The sequence below is a fragment of the Dermacentor albipictus genome, chromosome 1 (genome assembly GCF_038994185.2).
Source record: "Dermacentor albipictus isolate Rhodes 1998 colony chromosome 1, USDA_Dalb.pri_finalv2, whole genome shotgun sequence".
Taxonomy (NCBI): Eukaryota; Metazoa; Arthropoda; class Arachnida; order Ixodida; family Ixodidae; genus Dermacentor; species Dermacentor albipictus.
Window position 1 is genome coordinate 481,965,656 of NC_091821.1, and position 21,002 is coordinate 481,986,657.

Below are 21,002 nucleotides of genomic sequence, written 5' to 3' on the forward strand. Positions count from 1 at the left end.
GCTAAATACATTTCAACTATACATCTTGTGCGGGTGTACTGGCAAGTTCCCCTTTCAGAAAGTGCCAGCCGCTATGCCGCATTCATCTCACCTGTAGGCACTTTTGCCCTCTCGCACTCAACTTTGGGTTGAAGAACGCGCCGTTTAGCTTCTCTAAGTTAATAGATATTCTCCTAGAAGACTTGCAGGAGTTCGCTTAGCCCTATCTTGATGTAGCAATTTTTTCGGACAGCAGGCAGCAACACGTATCGCACCTCAAACAGGTGTTCTCACGGTTGAGGGAAGCCAGCTTAACGATGAAAGCGGAAAAGTGTAGGTTTGGTTGTTCGCAGGTTACTTATCTGGGCCATGTTGTTGGCCAGGGCATGAGACGGCCGGCCGAGATGAAAATAGCTAAGATTGGAGAATTTTCTCAGCCGCGCAAGAAAACAGACCTTCATTCGTTTTTTGGACTTGTGGGCTACTATCAACGGTACATTCCGAATTACTCGCAAATGGCAAGTCCATTAACAGACGCCCTACGAAAGGGAGCACCAAGAAGCGTAAGTTTGAAAACGCTATTGGTTTCTCGTCCTGTGCTTCGCGCGCCAGACTACACAAAGGAATTCATATTTCAATGCGACGCAAGCGACAGAAGTATGGGTGTGGTACTTAGTCAGGTCTGCGACGATAACGAGGAGCATCCTATCCTCTATGCCAGCCGTAAACCAAATGTAAGAGAGGAAACCTACAGCGTTTCAGAGAAGGAATGCGCTTGTTTAGTTTGGGCTACTTGTACGGAGCGACGTTCACCTTCGAGACCGACCACTGTCCTCTGACGTGGCTCAATCAAACGTCACACAAAAATGGCCGCTTGCTCCGATGGCGCATCACTCACCAATAGTACAACTTCTCCGTTAGATATAAGAAAGGAAAGTTGCATAGCAATGCGGATGGTTTGAGCAGGCTAATTTGAATTCTGCGTCTGAGGGTCCCGCCTGAATTTTAGGGTTATTATTGTTAATTTTGTTAAGTCAAGAAATCTCCTCTCATTTAGAAGGATTCTCTCCATGATTGCTGACTTTGTCCGCACGAAATTGCTTCAAAAATTGGCATTGCGAAATGCAGCATTTTTTGTTTCATTACTTAGGTTTATTTTTAAGCCTAGCGGGTCTAAGGTGAGAGCCAAGGTACGTCATCTCGGCGCAGAGCCGTGTTGTGGGGTTCGTTTTGCAGTTGCCTGTCCTTGTTGGATGTTTTTGGGTGGTGACATCATTACACAAGTGGTCGCTGCGAGCCAAGGCATCAACCCCTGGCCACCAGTCGTTCTCATCCTGCCCAGCGGTTGACAGCGCTGGACAGCCGAGATTTTCCGGGCCATGGAGGCGCTGTTACGAACGGCCCGATGACGTGCAAGTTTTGCCTGCCAGTTGCGCCAACGAGCGCCATCTTTTCCTGGAGCGCCGCCGCAAACCTCTAGCCACGGCGTCACCTCGTCGCCACTAAACGGCCACGTCGTGAATAGGACTGAATGAGTTCGACGAAGCAGGCTTTGTGCCGCAACACGACACCACCAACCGGGTCGGCCGCGAGCGGGGTAGTTGCCGCGGGAACGTAGTCGGGGACCCCTTCCCACGCGCCGACCAAAACGAAGGACAATGGCTACTCGGGCTCGCTACCCGGGTCAGCTCCGAGTTCTACGAAGCCCCTCTGACGTCGGCTCCGGACCGTGCACCTGTGTGTGTGTGTGTGTGTGTGTGTGCGTGCGTGCGTGTGTGTGTGTGTGTGTGTGTGTGTGTGTGTGTGTGTGTGTGTGTGTGTGTGTGTGTGTGTGTGTGTGTGTGTGTGTGTGTGTGTGTGTGTGTGTGTGTGTGTGTGTGTGTTTAAGCCGTCCCGGGGAGAGGCGGCGTGTTTGCAATGACTGGACGAACGTTTCCGTCCCTTTGGAATCAAAGGGAAACCGAGTGTTTATAAGCCGCTGTTGTGTGGATGCTCTACACACTTTTCTTAAGCAGTCATGTTGGACTGAGCCACTCTCTCAAGCAGTCGTGTTAGACTGACGTACTTTCTCTCGAAGTCATGCTAGACTGATGAACTGCATGTAAATACTGTAAATAAACCCTTATTCCTCGTTTTCGATGAGAAGCATTCCTTCCCATCATCAACGTCCTCAGCGTGGATAAGTTCGACGACGACATGGGCCAGCTACCTTCTAATTCATGCCCGACGCCAATCTTGACAACTGATTACGAGTGATGTGATTGAGCCCCCAATCCTGACAGGGGGTATGAGCCATTGATGTTGACAGTTTTCGACGAAATGTTCTGTTTGCTGAGCGTGTGATTCCAAAGAATGTAAGCATTGCTCGCTTCACTTTCCTGAATGCTTGTAGCATCTGCCTATACGGCAGTGGTTATGAGCCATTGCATTTTTTTTGCTTTTTGTTACTGGGGTACGAGTGCTTAGTGCTTAGTGCTTGGTCAGACATTGATGATAGTTTTCTGTCGACGGATGCGAAAGAATCCCGGGATCCTAGCCATATAGTTTCGCTGCAATAAAGGTGATGAACCGACGACAACTGTGTGTTTATGTTGGAGTTCACGTCCGCACTTACGTGTATTATCTACCATACTGGGCCGCCTCGACTTTTCATTATACATGGTGCCGGTCAATCGTACAAGACAACAGCCGACCGCCAGCATCCGCAAAGTTGGCGGAAGAGGTAAAGAACAGCTGCGCTTTATATACGCTTTGCTCATGCTACCCAGTCGTTGGCCAATACCTGCACAGTGGCCTCGCGATATTAGTTTCCACAGCGTGTTAGCGGAATACGAAATCTACATGTTACGCTCTGCTATCTCATCAAGCATCTGAGAAGCACGAGCCCAAGTGCTAGGCTTGGTCACACTTAAGTGATATAAATCTGGAACTTTATTGCAGTAATGCTGTAAATTCGAGCGAGTAGAAAATGAGTAGCATGATAGTGTGTACCAAATTCAAAAAACTGTCGGGGGGACACCCTACGTATCATGTGTTTGCGACTTGCAACTGCCTATACCTTCATGCAGGATTGACCGAGCCAGGCATTGCATTAAGGTGCAATTACAGCCTTTAGTCCCAGCTATCTCTCTGGTAAGAACGAAACACGGTAACAGCGCCTTCGCGTCATTAGATGAATTTAATGTCCTATCGACTCCCTGAGTGAAACGCAGCCTATAGCCGTGGTTCTTCCGTGAACAGCTCCTTGAACCTAACGTCCAGCTGCTGCGCCAGCTTGTCCACGAATTCGAAGGTGTTGAGGTAGTCCCTCCGGTCGACCTTGCCGAACCCCTTGACGCACGACGCCAGGTCCTTGGTCATGAAGCCCGACTCGACCGTGTCGAGGCACACCCGCTCCAGACACCTGGCGAACGCGATGAGCTTGGCGTCGCCGTCGAGCTTTCCCCGGTGCGCGAGCCCCTTGGTCCAGGTGTACACCGAGGACAGCGCGTTGGTGGAGGTCTCCAGCCCCGCGGTGTGGCGCCGGTAGTGCTTGGTGACGGTGCCGTGCGCCGCCTCGGTCATCGTCGTCTTGTTGTCGGGGCAGATGAGCACGCTCGTCATGAGCCCCAGCGAGCCGAAGCCCTGCGCGACGAAGTCCGACTGGATGTCGCCGTCGTAGTTCTTGCAGGCCCACACGAAGCCGCCCTCCATGCGCAGCGAGCGCGCCACCATGTCGTCCATGAGCCGGTGCTGGAAGAAGATGCCCTTCTCCATGTAGCGGCTCTTGTACTTCTTCTGGTAGAGCAGCTCGAATATGCCCTTGAAGCGGCCGTCGTACTTCTTCATGATGGTCTCCTTGGTGCTCAGGAACAGCGGGTAGCCGCGCTGCAGCGCGAACTGGAAGCAGCAGTACGCGAACTCGGTGATGGAGCGGTCCGTGTTGCACATGGCGGCCGCCACTCCCAGCGTGTCGTCGAAGTCGTAAATCTGTTGCGAATAGAACGAAGAATCAGTTAGAAATGCAACTTACTTTGTAAGAGTGGAGCGACAAAATTGGGGCATCCAACACGCACATGAATCTTCGCGCGATACAGGGACATCGAGAATGTAGCAAAAACATCTTTTTTATTATTGCAAGCTGCGATGAATATACGATGTTCCTTTATACGTGTCAACAATGGCATTAACATAAACTGTCAATAATATAATGAGAGCACTGTATTTTAGAAAATTACCGTATATATATTTCAGTTTGTTAGAACTGTTCAAATGCTGCCCATTTTTGCAGTCTACACTTTTCGAAGTCTTTTGACGGAGTATATTCGGGCAGCATCTTTGGTCCGACTGCGTCAATAAATCCAAAAAGTCGCAATATACATAATAATTGTTTGTGAACACAGATAACCCACTGATCAGTGAAGCCTCGGATATGCTCTTCCGAAGACGCCTTTTCGATTTTCGACATGGACACGAAGCTTATTTGACCTGCAAGGGCGCCTCACCAGGTCCCATCGGAAACTGCAGTTATACACTGGAAGTGGTTAAGTGCCGTCCAGGTAGTGTTCTACCGCAAGAATTTTTTCAAATTGGTTCATCGTTAGAGGAGATGGGATAAAATAAAACGGCGCGCGTCGTCATGCTGCCAGGGGCCGAGCTTCACAGCCAAACTACGCTTTCAGCTTTTTCCTCGTCTAGCGCCCGCAAGCGACATTTTTTCGCTGCCATTGCCCGCCGTGGTTGCGTAGTGGCTATCGTGCTGGGCTGCTGAGCACGAGGTCGCGGGATCGAATCCTGGCCACGGTGGCCGCATTTCGGTGGGGGCGAAATGCGAAAACACCCGTGTGCTTAGATTTAGGTGCACGTTACAGAAGTCGAGGTGGTCCAGACTTCGACGTGCCTCACCATCAGGTTTTGGCAGGCAAAACCCCTTAATTGCATTTTCCCCCTCCCTGCCTTGTCCCATACTGGGGCCGAGGAACCGCGTCACATTTAAGTAATCGCTTACGTCTTTTTCTTCTTGCTGCGCTGCGTTCTTCCAGGGACGGTTTTTAGCGTTCTTCATTGAATCGGTTACCCAGGCCATGTGGCATAATCCGCGACGTGGAACGCAGTGCCACTGAAGTAATGCGATTATGCGTTTAATAATCTGGCAGGAATTGGGGCACCCTCAAGGGCAAGTGTGCGCACACGGGCTTTCTGGTGTTTTCATACAGATGTGGCACTGTGCACTGGGTTCACAGGCACAGTAGCCGGTGCGCGATCTACGCACTGGCAGCGCTTGTTTGTTTGCAAATACCCAAACCCGGCGAGGAGCGCTTTAGGTGCCCGTACATCTGCTACGTATGAAATCTGCCGGCGCTTACGTCAAGGTGGTAGGGGGCTCCGATGGTGGGCGAGTAGTTGACCTGGAGCGTGCCGGGTCCGGGGACCACGAAGTCCTTGCAGTTGTACTGGTCGCCGAACGCGTGGCGCGCGATGATGATGGGCTTGCGCCACTGCTTCACGAGCGGCGGGATGTTGCGGCACACGATGGGCTCCCGGAAGACGGCGCCGCCGAGGGCGTTGCGGATGGCGGCGTTGGGCGACATCCACATGCGCTTCAGGTGGTACTTCTCGAGGACGTCCTTCTCGGCCGTGATGGTGGCGCACTTGACGCCCACGTTGTGCGTCTTCAGCGCCTCGGTGGCCTCCAGGGTGACCGTGTCGTTGGTCTGGTTGCGATGCTCGATCGACAGGTCGAACACCCTCAGGTCGGCGTCCACGTACGGCACGATGAGCTTCTCGCGGACCAGGTCCCAGACGACGCGCGCCATGTCGTCGCCCCGCATCTCGACCACGGGCCCGCACTTGAGCTTCTCCATGGGCGCGAGGGACAGCCGGTCGTATAGCGGCGGGGCGGTATCGATGCTCGCTGGGCAGAGAAATCGGCAGCCTGCTGCAAAAACGAGCCCGTTCGTCTCGCGGAAGATCGTGCTCGCCACCACGAGCTGACCGTGACTCACGCGGCAGAAAGAGAGAGAAAAAGAAAAAGAAGTTTTTACGTTTAACATAACATTTAACATGGTAGAGAGAGAGAGAGGGCTCTTTATTAGAATAACAGAGAATTTTGCCGGCGCGTATATAACCGCTGGCATGCTACACTGTATAGGGATGGGGAATGGGATTAAAAGATTCCAGAAAAGAGTGGGAGAAAAAAAAGGATAAAAATAAATATGAAATGTCCGAGTGGACCTGATACTAATTTTTACACGTGACATGGCGGGTAAATTTAGGCTTTTCGATAGGAAGGATGCAATTTTTAAAGTTGACAATTTAAAGTTGACATAACATTTAACATACATTTAACACGGTAGCATACATTCGCGGTAACCACTTGACATGTACATCGGCCCATTGTAAGTTTGTTGACTGAATCACTACAACTTATTTATTTATTTATTTTCAATGCTACCAGTCCCATGTCGAGACAATAGCAGGTGAGCATATGATTACACATACAATGCATGTTCTATCCCTTTACTGCACAACTTTTTGTTTCCTTATAATATTAATCATGGAGTTGCAGGGAAGCAAACAGTACCTGTACTCCCATGGAAACTAACTTTAGCGGATTTCTGTGGTTCGAATTTGCAGAAATAGGGTACGTCGTGCATTTGAAACAACATGCAGATGAAGAAGAAGTTGAAGGTGAAAGATAGATTTAGTGCGATTCATACTCAGATGTTTATTTGCACGTGACAATCATTGGTGCACTCATGTTTTAGAGTGGAACAAAAAGAAGCAACTGTTCTTGCTCGTGCAGCACAGGTGGTTCCCACACTTCGAGCAGTACGTCATGCAGATTCCCATGCCGCCAGGAAACAATGCAGTGTTTTTGCGTTATCGTCAAAAATTAAAACATAGAAACACAGACGTAAGGGTACGCCCATGACAACGCGACACGGCAGCGTGCGGATGCACCACATCTTTTGAAAAAAGAAAGGAAAAGAAAACATCTTGCACACATACTGAATCGAAACGGAGTTACACTCGCGATCGTCTTCATTGATAGGACATAAAAGGCGTTTCGGAGCCATTCACTTCTCAGAAAACAGAAAACCATATACACGTTGTTGCATTTGCTCAACATAGCAACATTCTGTCGCCAGGAACAAACTATTCCGAGATGAGTGAGTGAGTGAGCGAAACAACTTTATTTGGTCCACAATAGACGCGAGCAAACTCGACGTCACCTGGCTAGGCCCACTCGGGGACCATCAAGGGAAACCTGACGGCCCTCTCGCGAACCCTCTGGACTGCCAACACTTGAGAGGTCTGGTCCTGGGCCCTAACGATTTTCATCATTTCCTCTTCGGTGAAAGGGGAACCAGCAGAGGCGCACCCGTACAAAAAAAATTATTGAGAAGGCATTGAAATATTGTTGGTCAATGTTGAGTTTTTTTATTGAGGAATTATTGAGAGTATGTTGGAGAATTGTTGGGTTGAGTGTTGAGCGCTCTTGAATATTGGCCACTGAAATCGAATTGAAACACCATTGAGTACCTCAATGTTGAATAAGTGTTAAGTTACCATTGAAAGTCCATTGTGCCTAGACGGCCCGTTGTGTTTGTTTAGTTGAATGGTTGTTGAGTTACCATTGATTCTGCGTTGAACTAACGTTGTGGTAGTTCTGTTGACTTGTTGTTGAGTTATTATTGCCACAGAATTGAAAAGCATGTTGTGGCACAGTTGAGATGCCATTGAGATTTCAGAAGTCCCCATTGAAATATGATTGACGTTTCGTTGGGCTAGTGTATTTTCATTCATATATTGAAATTGCTTCGCTGTTCACACTTGCATGCCTCGGTGCCTGCTCGTAAACAAAATCAAAGGAGAGACTGATCAACTTGAAGTACCTTTATTTACACTAAAGATGCGTGCACGTGAAACATTATTACAGTACATAAGGCACCACTACATCGAACCTGGAGACATAGGCTAGTACCTACAGCACTCTAGCAGTGTAAATACATCTGAAAAAACCTATACATATGAATCAATCAAAACGATCACTGTGCTCTTCACTTTCGACTTAAGTTTATGACTAGAAGGCAAAGCGACTCAAAAGGCAGGGCTTAAGCATACCCTTGTAACAACCAACTTTGAACACATGAACACTTGGAGCTGCTTGCATGTGAATACACAAAAGACATCTGAATATGTTACATTAAAATGTTGCGCACACTAACACATCACAGGATGAGCTACGGCTGACTGTGAGAAGGCAAAATAACCAACTTGAAACAAATGACTTCACGTAAATACATACAACCTTCAGCACACGTCTTTCACCACGATTAAAATTTAATGAAGTACCAAAGTAGACTTGCCTGATCTTTGTGTTCGAGATATATTTTCATGTTGCCCAATTATTTTATAAAGTAACCTCACTCAACTTAGCTATTATTTGACGAGACATCATTTATAATGTTGTCGGGCATGATGAACACCTGAATCGTTTTTCTGACAAGCCAGCATTGCTTTCTTCAGAAATAAACTTGTAAAGCTTTTGTGTAATGAAAGCAGCTTATCTCCCTGGCACAAGACAAGAACAAACAGTACACCATTTGATTATGTTAATTTGGGGTATAGAAGAGTTCGTTAGTGGCATTTCCTCAATTTAGTGAGCTCATTTTCAGGTAATCTTTCTGGATTTGCACAAAGCTAAATAAAGCACTTTTTGGGGCCTTTTTTTCCTGTACCCAGCAACTAAGTGCTACCTCAGTCAATAAAGAGATAAGGAAAGGCTAATACCTAGAACGATAACAGAAAAAATAATTATTTAGCACAGAAAATTGGTAGTAACACATGGCTAACAGAATTCCAAACAGCCAAATAAATGATCACCTGCACTTTCAGTATCAAGCACCCCAGAAATAGTCATAAAGTATGAGAAAAGGTTCCAATGACTCGACAGCCAGATTGCTGAGATAGTGAAAAACGCCAATAAATGCATATACGAAACACCAATTACCTCAATTTCACAGATAAAATGTTATTAAATAGCACCAGAATTTTGCTGCATAAAATACATAAAGGTTGCATAAAAAGTGGGACAAAGCAGTAACTGAAAGACAGAGGGAGCTACAGCACCCATGTTGAAAAAGATTACAAGGAAAATGATATATATGCATACTTAAGTTTACAATTTTCGCTCCAACATATAGAAAAAGAACGCATGCACTTAGAGCATAAAAAGGTTCATGTGCCTGGAGAATGCAGCGCAGTACAAAGAAGCGTCATGAGAACCGAATAGTAGATCTTACCACGAATGCTTGCAACCTACAATCAGGCATGTGCCATGTCATGCCTTGAATGGATGAAATTCATAAATCTTACACACAAAGAGTGTTACCATCACTCTTATTGGCTTCCTCAGGGGACTCCTTGAATTTGAACTAGAAAAATGTACTCAGTGTCAATAACAAAGAGAAGATAAGACCCTATAGCGTTCTTCCTGAAATAAACAGCGCAAATAACTTCTTGTATCAATTCTATGGACACATCGCCAATTCTTTGTACATTTATATTTCACAACCACCCAAACAGAGACGAGAAGGATGAATTAAGGTAGGAACACACATGAACGCTGACTCAAGTAGAAGTTTATTTGTGAAGACGAAGATTTTAAACACACTGGCCAACTTCACAAAGAAAAAGCCATGGATTCGCAGCATACCCAGCCCGGCACAACGAAAAAGGACCGAAATACGTCCTGTAGAATAAACATGTGTGTCAAAAACTAACAAAAACATGAAAACTGAAAGGTTTCTCCTGTAAGTGATATTAACGAGAAGTACTGCAGCAACTCATTCCCACTAAGGGTCACAGAAATCTTGCTTATGAATATTTCTTCGTGATCAATAAATAATGCTTCTATAAGTCCTCTTGTGTTCTGGTCTTTGTCATGAAACAATCGTTGTTTCTGCTCTATACCGCAACACCAGAGAAGTTCCAGAAGCAATATTTATTGATCACAAACGAAACAATTGCATAACCAAGTTATCTGTTGCCCTTAGTGGGAAAAAGTTGTTCTCAAAAGAGTATTTCCCGTTGAGTAGTATCACTTATCTGACAAATCTTTCGCTTTTTCAATAGATTTGACCGATAGTTCTCGTTTTTCACGCACGTTTATTCTACATGAAATGGCTTCATATTTTTTTCTTGTCGCACGTGGCTGTTTCTGCCACGCATGCACGGATTTTTACCTTTGCCAAGTTGACCAGTGTGTTTAATACCTTTGTCATAAAAAGCAAACCTTTAGTAGAGCTTGCGCTCGTGTGTGCTCCTACCTATATCGTCGTCCGCCTCTGTTCGTGCTGCTGTTTACAGTACCCACGTATCACTTGGTTAGGCTAGTAAACATTCTCACAAACAAAAGTAAATGCCTCCCCTCAAAAGGTGGCCCATCCTTTACTAGTAAATGCCAGAGCAAATCGAAAGTAAGCCTTCACAGCGTCCATGCGGCAGCTAGTACACCACAGAGCAACACAAAAAATAGTTGAAAATCCCACTTGATGGAGAGTGGCAACAGAGATGCAAACTTGCTAGTGAATCAGCCACATATCAACGGGTGTCTCTTGCACGACGCCAAGGTGCTTTCGGCGTAGAACACTTTAGCATCTGGGAATTTACTGCATACGCAACCTGTGAGAAGGGAATGTGGACAGAAAATGAGATTGCGCGGGTTAAGAATCTGCCACACACTGCACTTAACTACGCACGAAATAGAAGTACACACTATACTGGCAAGTAAAAATTTGCGACTCTTTACGAGTGCCGTCGAGAAAAGGAAGGAATGGGTTGCTACGGTAAATGTTAGCTAAAACACGCACAGCGATGTTTCACAGTGGGGAAAATATTCCCGGCTCTCTCGCAGAACCAAAGACCACACGACAGTGCATAGCCCATACCACACAGATATCGAATCTTTGGGCAAAAGTCCAGTAGAAGGAATGACCTAAACATACGCCGAGAGCGATGCGAGCGTGAGCATGCCTGTACGAGTGAGAACATGTACCGCTTCTTTGAAGCTAGCCGCTCCGGCGTGGCTCCGATCCTCCCGCGCGATTTGTGTGCAGAACGTCGCGTACACGCCCTTCCGCGTTTTGCGCGGTAGTGTCCGCGCAGTGAGCTAGCTTCATGCACGCGTCATTCTTCACCGCGCAAACGGCGCTCGAGTGCGACGCTTAGCTTGAGGCGACAACGCGCCGATTGGCGCTCCTTTCGCTTCTGGAAACAACGCACATTCGGATCGGTCCAACTCAAAGAGGCAGCAGAGAACGGTGGCATGTTTCGGTTATCGCTTATTAAAATTGTACAGTACGCCTTCAACGGCAACCCGCCACGGTAGATAAAGATGCTTACTGCGGTAGTTGTTGCGGCGGGCTGTGTTCTTTGACCGCGTCACCACACCTCTGTTCATTTGCGCTGTGTATCCGTGTAGTGACCGCGCGGAAGCTGTGACTAATCGGTTGGCCGTTCTCCGCAAATCCCAGAGAGGCGAAATATATTTCGCGGTGCGCCGCATCATTAGCCGAAACCTAAATCGAGGCGCGCTTAACCGCCACGGCACAAAAGGTGATCACACTAACCGTATGGTATACGATGAGCCACTACGGAAAAAAATAATTCTGATGTTCCACGTGCCAAACCAACCATCTGATTATGAGGCACGTCGTAGTTGGGGACTCCGTATTAATTTTGACTTCCTGGAAATTTGTACGTGCGTACAATGAACAATGCACGAGCATTTTTGCATTCCGCTCCTTTGGAATGCGGCCGCTGCAGGGATCGTATCCATGACCTCGAGCCCCAAATTGCCACGGCGGCCGCCATAGTTACGAAATGCGTAAGCGTGACGTGCAACACCGCCTTCCGGTACGAGTGTGGTTAAAGAAAGTGAACCGTTTGCTTAACATGTCACGCTAGTCAATGTCAAAATAGAAAAGAAGGCTACGTGCCCAAGAAAACGAGATTACTTACCTATCTTCAGAAGTGCGGCTGCGACTGTTTCGGGGTGCCTTCTCTCCAACAGGCATCATGGCCTCTGGCGCGCAACTGATCAAAACCGTCAGGCTCGCACATCAGTTGAAGACTAGTTGTTGGGTGAGCCAACCACTTCACCGGATAAACGTCCCACTTATCGTCGTTAAAGCATTTCACTAAAATGTGCGTCATGATGTCCGAAAAGAAAATACTTTCATCAAGAAGCACGAGGCGTGAACCACCGCACAACTGCAACCGAATAACTGAGTCCGAAAGCCGTTCACTGCTTCACATGGCTTCACAATCGTATTCAGTTATAAAAACCTTTCAAACACAAAATAACGGCACTTAAGAACCACTAATTGATTAGCAATAATTTTTCATCAACTAACCTTCATAAATTTTTAAGAACTATCTAATTTATAGCGTAAACAAAAAATACTGCGACCAAAAAATGCGACTAGAAACTAGCGGTAACCGTGTGTACTGTTGCAAAAGTGTGCGCAAAACGAAGCTCGGTTGCGCCCGTTTGCGCGCACACATACACACCCGAACGCTACCTTAACGTTTGTCGCGCCACCTAGAAATAAAAATTACTACTATTTTTGCTATTTTTACAAAAATAAAGCTTTCAAAATTGTTCGCAGGATCTTTGCAGATGACGAGGTGACAAGTAAGCTACAATAAGAGTCCGTTACCTGTATTTCTTTCATTTCCCTTTGGTGTTTTTAACTGAACATACGAGACCTGCAGGCTTGGAACATAAAACGACCGTTCGGCGAGGCTCAAATAAATCGCGTGCTTCTTGCAAGGCGAGAAACGGGAGCAGCCGCAGATACAGCGATTAGCTGTGATACTGTTGCGGCTGTTGCTGAATCTGAAGCTCTTTGAAGTCAATGGTTATAGCGGCTGCGCGCTGCGATCTCAAAGCGCGTTCATTCTTTGATCTCTAGTACCACGGACATTGGATAAAAAACTGTATTTGCTTTACGGACAGAGGGTACGTCGCAGGAAATTCGAAGACCTCACCCGTGTATGTTTGTAGCGTGTGCGCGCTTGCATCCTACGGTTCCCACAGTGCGCCGATGCTCGAAGGTAGCTTCGTCGCCTGTCGGCACCTGTCTTATCGCCGGCCGCGCTGCCGCCGTGTCTACTTTTGGGGAACTCCACATGCGCGTAGTCACCGTGTTTGCAAGTGAATTTCGCATGCTTCTGCTCCCCGAAACGTGCTCATTTCGGGTCGTACCAATGGTTATGTCATCCAGTGTATGTTAAAACGACGATGGCATTTGTACACCGGCGAAGAAATAAATCGTTATGAACTTGGGCGGTCATGAATCTAATCTAACGTTGCAGTTTTTACGTAGCGAAAATGGCTACGAAAGTGGGGCGGTCCCGGAGTTAGGCGCTTCAAAGTGCCAGCTGTAGCGACAGCACCAGGAAGTGGCACGCGGCGCACACGCCAAGCACTTCAGAGCTTACTGGCTTTCGAATGAGAGGAGTATGCGTGCGCTCGTGGCCTATTGGTTAGAGTACCGGGCTCGACGGCCGACGTTCGATTCCATCCCATCGGTCACACATAATTTTCTATTAATGAAAGCGAGGCGAAAGAAGGACCTACCTGCCGCAAAGTGACAGGAATGAGGTTGGAACGCATCGCAAAATATGTTTGGAATGTCTTCATATGCGATTTCTAATTATTGTATACTGTACTCAACTGCTACACAACAAAAGAACAACTAGAAAAATCAACACAAAGTACCCAATAAATTGTTTATTGAGAACACTCAACGGTAATATCGTTGTGCAAGGGTTGAGTGAACTCAATCGCTCTTGAAAATTTGTTGAAGTCCGTTGTTTCAACAATTCCCCAACAATATATCAATGGTTAATCAACGCTCATTTTTGTACGGGTGTACGCCGTTCAAGAATTAGGCGGCGAAGTTTTAGCACCGTGTCAATCGCAAGTGAAGCGAGTCGCGTACGAAGTGGAACTTCAGGTAAGGTTTGCACGCCAGCTGCTAGATTCAGGCGCTCAAACGCGAGGAAATGCTTGTTATAAATGAATCCACAGCAGCGATAAGCAGGCATCATGTGTACAGAACTGCTCGAGCACACGACGGTACGTGCCGCGATGTACGAACTGCTCGAGCGCACGATCGTACGCGCCGCGACGGCAGTGGTCTTTCGACATGCCGCGAAACGGTGGGCCTCCTGCATTCTTTGTTGACTGCATGCCGCTAAAGAAGTAGTTATGCCTGCGTTGTAGTAGCGGCCATCTGTTCCTTTTAGTAACTGGTAATAACTGATGCAATGCATATGAGCTCGCACGTAGTACGTACGTGCGAATCGCGCTGCAGCGCGAGCTCGTACGCCGCTCGCTTGATGTAGGTTTTAATGACAGCGCTCGAACATCGATGTGCTGCAATCAATACTGCCTTGCTGCGTTGCCTCAACGTGCTGGCTTGAGATCAAGGATGAGCGCATTTAACTCTCTTAACCTGTGCTGCTCGTAGTGGAGTAGTGAATTGTCATCGAATGAGCCCGACCATTTGTGCTCATTTGCACACACCTGGTCACTTCACCACTTCGCATCGGTCGAATTGTTAATTGTCGCTGTGGCCGGGTCTCGAATCGTGAATTACCAGCCATGCCTGCTGCTATGTCGGTCTGCTGTCGGGACTGTAGGTGCAAAATACCGAACATTAGAACGCAGATAATCAAGCAAGCTTCAAGACAGGCGAAGCAGTCAGCATGGCGCGAAGTTTCGCTTACTCAGCGCGACGAACTGCAGCTATGCAGCGCGCCCGACGCTCCACTTCGTGAGGCCTTGAAGGAAAACGGCAGAATATGATGTTGGGATTCAGGCCTTCTTGTTCATGGCATCCCACGACGCAGAAGTAATGACGGTGACGCCTTCTCGAGGCTGGGCTAGGTCTCCGGATCGGCGCTACCGATTCCGTCTGCTCCCAGCATTGCGTCCCACAGCACACAGAGAGCCCGTTTTCGTTAAACTATAGGCTGCGGCGAGCTCGCAGCGTGGTTGACATGGTCTGCGAGAAGTGACGAGCCTTTTCGCACTCGCAACAGGGCAGAAATAAGTGCGAATCGACGCAAAACTCGGCCTAGAAACGTCCTTCGCCACAGCCAGGGCTCAATACAACCCAAGCTGGTACGACCCAGTAGCGCCGCCACCAGGCGCCGCTACTATACCTCAAACTCCAGCGCAAGACGCCCATAACTGAGTCCGAAAGCCATTCACAGCTTCACATGGTTTCGCTATCGTATTCAGTTATAAAAACGTTTCAAACACAAAATAACGGCACTTAAGAACCACTAATTAATTAGCAATAATTTTTTATCAACTAACCTTCATAAATTATTAAGAACTACCTAATTTATAGCGTAAACAATAAATACTACGACCAAAAAATGCGACTACGAAACTAGCGGTAACCATGTGTACTGTTGCAAAAGTGTGCGCAAAACGAAGCTCGGTTGCGCCCGTTTGCGCGCACACATACACACCCGAACGCTACCTTAACGTTTGTTGCGCCACCTAGAATTAAAAATTACTACTAGTTTTGCTATTTTTACAAAAATAAAGCTTCTAAAATAGTTTGTAGCGTTTTTGCAGATGGCAAGGTGACAAGTAAGGTACAATAAGAGTCCGTTACCTGTATTTCTTTCATTTCCCTTTGGTGTTCTTAACTGAACATACGAGACCTGCAGGCTTGGGAGAGGACGACCGTTCGGCGAGGCTCAAATAAATCGCGTGCTGCTTGCAAGGCGAGAAACGGGAGCAGCCGCAGATACAGCGATTAGCTGTGATACTGTTGCGGCTGTTGCTGAATCTGAAGCTCTTTGAAGTCAATGGTTATAGCGGCTGCGCGCTGCGATCTCAAAGCGCGTTTATTCTTTGTTCTCTAGTACCACAGACATTGGACAAAAACTATATTTACTTTACGGACAGAGGGTACGTCGCAGGCAATTCGAAGACCTCACCCGTGTATGTTTGTAGCGTGTGCGCGCTTGCATCCTACGGTTCCCACAGTGCGTCCGATGCTCGAAGGTAGCGTCGTCGCCTGTCGGCACCTGTCTTATCGCCGGCCGCGCTGCCGCCGTGTCTACTTTTGGGGAACTCCACATGCGCGTAGTCACCGTGTTTGCAAGTGAATTTCGCATTCTTCTGCTCCCCAAAACGTGCTCATTTCGGATCGTACCAATGGTTATGTCATCTAGTGTATTTTAAAACGACGATGGCATTTGTACACCGGCGAAGAAATAAATCGTTATGAACTTGGGCGGTCATGAATCTAGTCTAACGTTGCAGTTTTTACGTAGCGAAAATGGCTACGAAAGTGGGGCGGTCCCGGAGATAGGTGCTTCAAAGCGCCAGCTGTAGCGACAGCACCAGGAAGTGGCACGCGGCGCACACGCCAAGCGTTTCGGAGCTCACTGGCTTTCGAATGAGAGGAGTATGCGCGCGCTCGTGGCCTAGTGGTTAGAGTACCGGGCTCCACGGCCGACGTTCGATTCCACCCCATCGGTCACACATAATTTTCTATTAATGAAAGCGAGGCGAAAGAAGAACCTACCTGCCGCAAAGTGACAGGAATGAGGTCGGAACGCACCGCAAAACATGTTTGGAATGTCTTCATATGCGAGTCCTAATTATTGTATACTGGACTCAACTGCTACACAACAAAAGAACAACTAGAAAAATCAACACAAATTACCCAATAAATTGTTTATTGAGAACACTCAACGGTAATATTGTTGTGCAAGGGTTGAGTGAACTCAATTGCTCTTGAAAATTTGTTGAAGTCAGTTGTTTCAACAATTCCCCAACAATATATCAATGGTTAATCAACACTCATTTTTGTACGGGCAGCCCCACAGAACATGCTCGAAGTCCGCATAATCACCACACAGAGGGCAGTCCTGGCTTTGGAACCGTTCGGGGTACATCGTGTGCAGCGCCGCGGTGCTCGGGTAAGTGCTTGTTTGCAGAAGTCTGAGAGTGACTGCCTGTGCCCTGCACAGCGAGGACTGCCGCTAAGGCAGGAGTATTCTTGACAGATAATTATGTTTGCAAATCTCGTTGTACGAGCAGAGAGGCTCGGGTCGCCCAGGAGGGAACGCGTTACCCTGCGCACGGTCAGTCAAACCTCGTGCAGCCGAGTGCGCCTCCTCGTTGGGGTTGATCGAGGCAGCCTCAATGGTTCCAAGGTGCGCAGGGAACCAGGCCAAAGAGTGATGTTTGATGTCTTTAGCACTTTAGATGACACGTAGGGCCTGGGGAGCCACCATTCCCATCTGAAAGGCCCTGACAGCGGCCTTGGAATCTGAATAAATCGTGTTATGTACACTGTTCGTCAATGCAAGCTCAATAGCAACCTGCTCTGCAACACTGGAACTGGAAGTGTGGATGGTAGCGCAGCTAAGGACTTTAGAATCAGAGTCGATGACCACTGAGGAGAAGGCTTCTTCTTGAACGTACAAAGCAGCGTCTACGAAGCATGTTCGGTCGTTGTTCAAGCGGACACTGGCAAGCAGAGCTTTACCCCTGGCTCGTATTCGTCCTTTGTTGTAGTTGTAGCATCCGGTGTATGTAAATCTTAGATCTTACTTCGTTGGGCATCTTCACAGAGTCGGGACTGACGACCACAGGGTTACGTCCCAGCTTGCCAAGTATGGCTCGGCCCGCTGGGGTACCGGAGAGTCTGACAAACTGGGAAAACTCTTGGGCTTCAACAATTTCTTCGAACGTGTTGTGAATTCCCAAATTGAGGAGGTCTTTTTTGTGGGTTCGGACGGGAAGGCCGAGAGCAAGCTTGAAGACTCTTCTGATTAGGGCGTTGATCTTGTTGCGCTCCGACACGAGCCAGTTGTGCATAGCCCCTGAATAAGCGAGGTGGCATAGCACGAAGGCGTGGATAATCCGGATCAGATTGTCCTCCCTGATTCCGCGGTACCTGTTGGCGATTCTTCTGATCAGGCCGAGGGCGCTTTCGGTCTTGGAACAAATGCGTTTGAGGGCGGCTCTATTGGCCCCGTTCGACTCAATAAACATTCCTAGGACCCTGATAGTGTCTACTCTGGTCTTGACTCTGTGTACACTGGTGGCAGCGACGGCGTTGCAGCAGCAAGCACTGCCTCACGTATTTTTCTCTGAATGTGCAGTTATCTTGGCCAGCTTCCTATCAACCTTCGCACGTGGAAATCGAGCACTCGGCTCCGTGGACGACAGCTTCCTGCAAGCCCAACAGGTGTCATCGGCTTCGTTGAGCACCGCTCATAACAAGCAGGACCATCACCGAGGCTTCACTGGTGGCAGCGACGGCGCAGCAAGCACTGCCTCACGTATTTTTCTCTGAATGTGCAGGTTATTTCTGTTAAATCTTGCCTAATTTTTTGCGTGTGACCTGTTCGCTGTCGCTGCTGCCACAGTTTCTTTTTTTCCCTTTATGCTCTTGTGTGGGAAGTGGTTTGGTTAGCGCTTTGTTGTGAACCCAAAATGCCTACGAATTCAGAACTTGCCAAGAGGATTGAAGCAATTAAGACTAAACTGGAAATTGAATGCAGCCGATTCACTGACGACATTCTCGGTACATTTCTGTTAAAGTTGCAGTCCACTGGGCTTGATGCTGTAGAACTAAGAAAACAGGTTGAAAACCTGGAAGCAAATATCGGTGTCTTAAATAACATCGTTGAAAAAATGCCGGATGCAAAACTCAAGCTTACAGCTGACAACAAAAAGCTCATCTCAGAGAACAAAGTACTGTCTGAAAGGGTGGCTGAGATGGAACAATACTCTAGAATGAACAATGTTGAGTTCAGGGGTGTCCCCTGCACCCAAGGGGAGGACTGCACCACAGTCATGCAAACCATTGGCACTAAAATTGGGTGCCCGGTAATGGCTGCTGACATCGATGTCGCTCATAGGGTCCCTACAAAATTGCAAGACAAGAAAAAACATCATGGCTAGATTCTGTTCCCGCACAAAGAAGGATGAATTTGTCACCAAGGCACTTAAGGCTAAGCTTCACCTAAGTGTCATCGGGGTGGAAGCTTTTGTTGACAGTGGAATCAACGTCAATGAGCACTTGACGCCAAGAGATAAAGCGCTCTTTCCAAAGGCGCTGGCTTTGAATAAACAACACAAATGACAATTTCTCGGGATCAGCAACTGCCAAAATCAAGGCTAGAAAAGCCGAGAAAACCAGAGTGTACCTCATTGCTGATGATTCAGACCTAGTTGTCATTAACTAATCGGCATTAAGTTTGTGCCTCTCTTAAACCCTTTCTTCCATCATGGCGTCATATTACACAACGAGTGAGTTAAATGACTTCCTTCAGAATAGTAATCACTCTCTTATTCATTTCAATGCGCGCAGCCTCCGTAAACATCTCGATGACTTCCAGAAGCTGCTTTCAACACTTTCCTTCACGTTTTCAATAATTGCAGTCTCTGAGACCTGGCTTAGCGAAGATGATAAAAACTTGTACTGTTTCCCTTCTTGTAAATCAGAGTATACACACAGACAGTCCAGTAACTACGGTGGTGCAGCTGTCTATATCTCGTCTGGAATCCCGTACAAGAGTAGACTCGACCTCACGTTAAATATTCAAAACTGTGAATCAGTATGGTTGGAATTCTATCCTAACTTCCTTAACACCGATGATAGAAACTTCATCTTTGGTTGCGTTTACCGTTCACCTTCTTCTTCAACTTGAGACTTTCATATTTCTCTCGAAAAAATAATGGCAAAGTTATCCGCGGAGACAAAAAATGTCATAATTATGGGTGATATGAACATACATTTATTGGAGTCATCCCCGAGCTCTGTCAATTATTCGTCTTGTTTCCAGAGTTTTCGTTACGAATGTCTTATTAATATCCTTACTCGTTCCGTTCTTGGGGGTTCTAACACTCTAATCGATCATGCATTGTCTAATCTTCTGAATCCACCTGATGCAGGAGTACTTGAAAGTGACATTACTGACCATTTTCCCCTTTTTCTGCGCACTAGATGTGCACATTGTTCATATTCCAATTCTTACACCAAACTTGTTTTTGATAAAACATTGTTCTCAGCAGCTGTATCTCACACTGACTGGTCTTTCACTGTTGACAACAATGATCCGCAAGTAGCCTTTTCGCGATCTATAACAAAGTTGATATCATACTATCATACCTACTCTCAGATAAGTAAATGCAGAAGGAAAGTGGCTTCACCTCAAAATTCCTGGGTCACCGATAGTTTGCTAAAGGCCATGCGCACACGAGAAAACCTATATAAAAAAACTAAAAGACAACCATTCAATATAAACCTACATGCGCGGTACAAGAAATTCTGCAACACACTTTCTTCACGACTTAAAAAAGCTAAAACCAAATATTATGAAGGAAAAATACTTAGATGTGGTTCTGATGCAAAGGAAAAATGGCAAATAGTCAACTCATTTTTGAATAGGAAACAAGGAGCTGATAGCATAACTAAAATATCCCACAATGGTAATACTTATTTCGAACCTCTTAAGATTGCGGATGCTTTCAGTAATTTCTTTTTTGCTAATAACTCCACTCAAACGCAACACAACTTATACGCACCAAAGTGCCTTCCACATTCGTTTTATACGTTTCCGACCACTCCTGATGAGGTGGTATCAGTAATCAACAATTTAAAATTAACTAGTGCTGGACTGGACAACTTTCATCCTGGTCATGTTAAATTAATTTCTAAACCAATATTTGTACTGTCTGAAATTATTGACCTCATGTATAAAACAGTCATCTTTCCTCGCGAGCTTAAACGTGGTAGGCTTATTACAGTTTTTAAGAAAGGCGATCGCTCATTACTATCTGACTACAGGCCAATCTGTGTTTTACTCTTTTTTAGCAAGTTCATCGAGAAAATAATCAAAAAACGATCGATCAATTACTTAACCAAATTTAATATTCTTTCACCTGACCAATTTGGATTTCGATCCGGTTACTCTACTGACCT

At 46.9% G+C, this 21,002-nt stretch overlaps 1 protein-coding gene across 1 annotated transcript in view; it reads right to left on the reverse strand.

Annotated features, from left to right (window-relative positions):
• Positions 1–2,887: 2,887 nt before the first annotated feature.
• The window catches only part of LOC135901444 (isocitrate dehydrogenase [NADP] cytoplasmic-like), a 32,423-nt gene continuing 14,308 nt past the window's right edge, over positions 2,888–21,002 (reverse strand). The window contains exons 2-3 of the mRNA XM_065431253.2: positions 5,325–5,872; positions 2,888–3,948 (exon numbers count right to left, since the gene is read on the reverse strand). Of these exons, the coding sequence (XP_065287325.2) occupies positions 3,193–3,948; positions 5,325–5,872 (1,304 nt within the window). The 3' untranslated portion in view covers positions 2,888–3,192. The remainder of the gene's footprint in view (positions 3,949–5,324; positions 5,873–21,002) is intronic.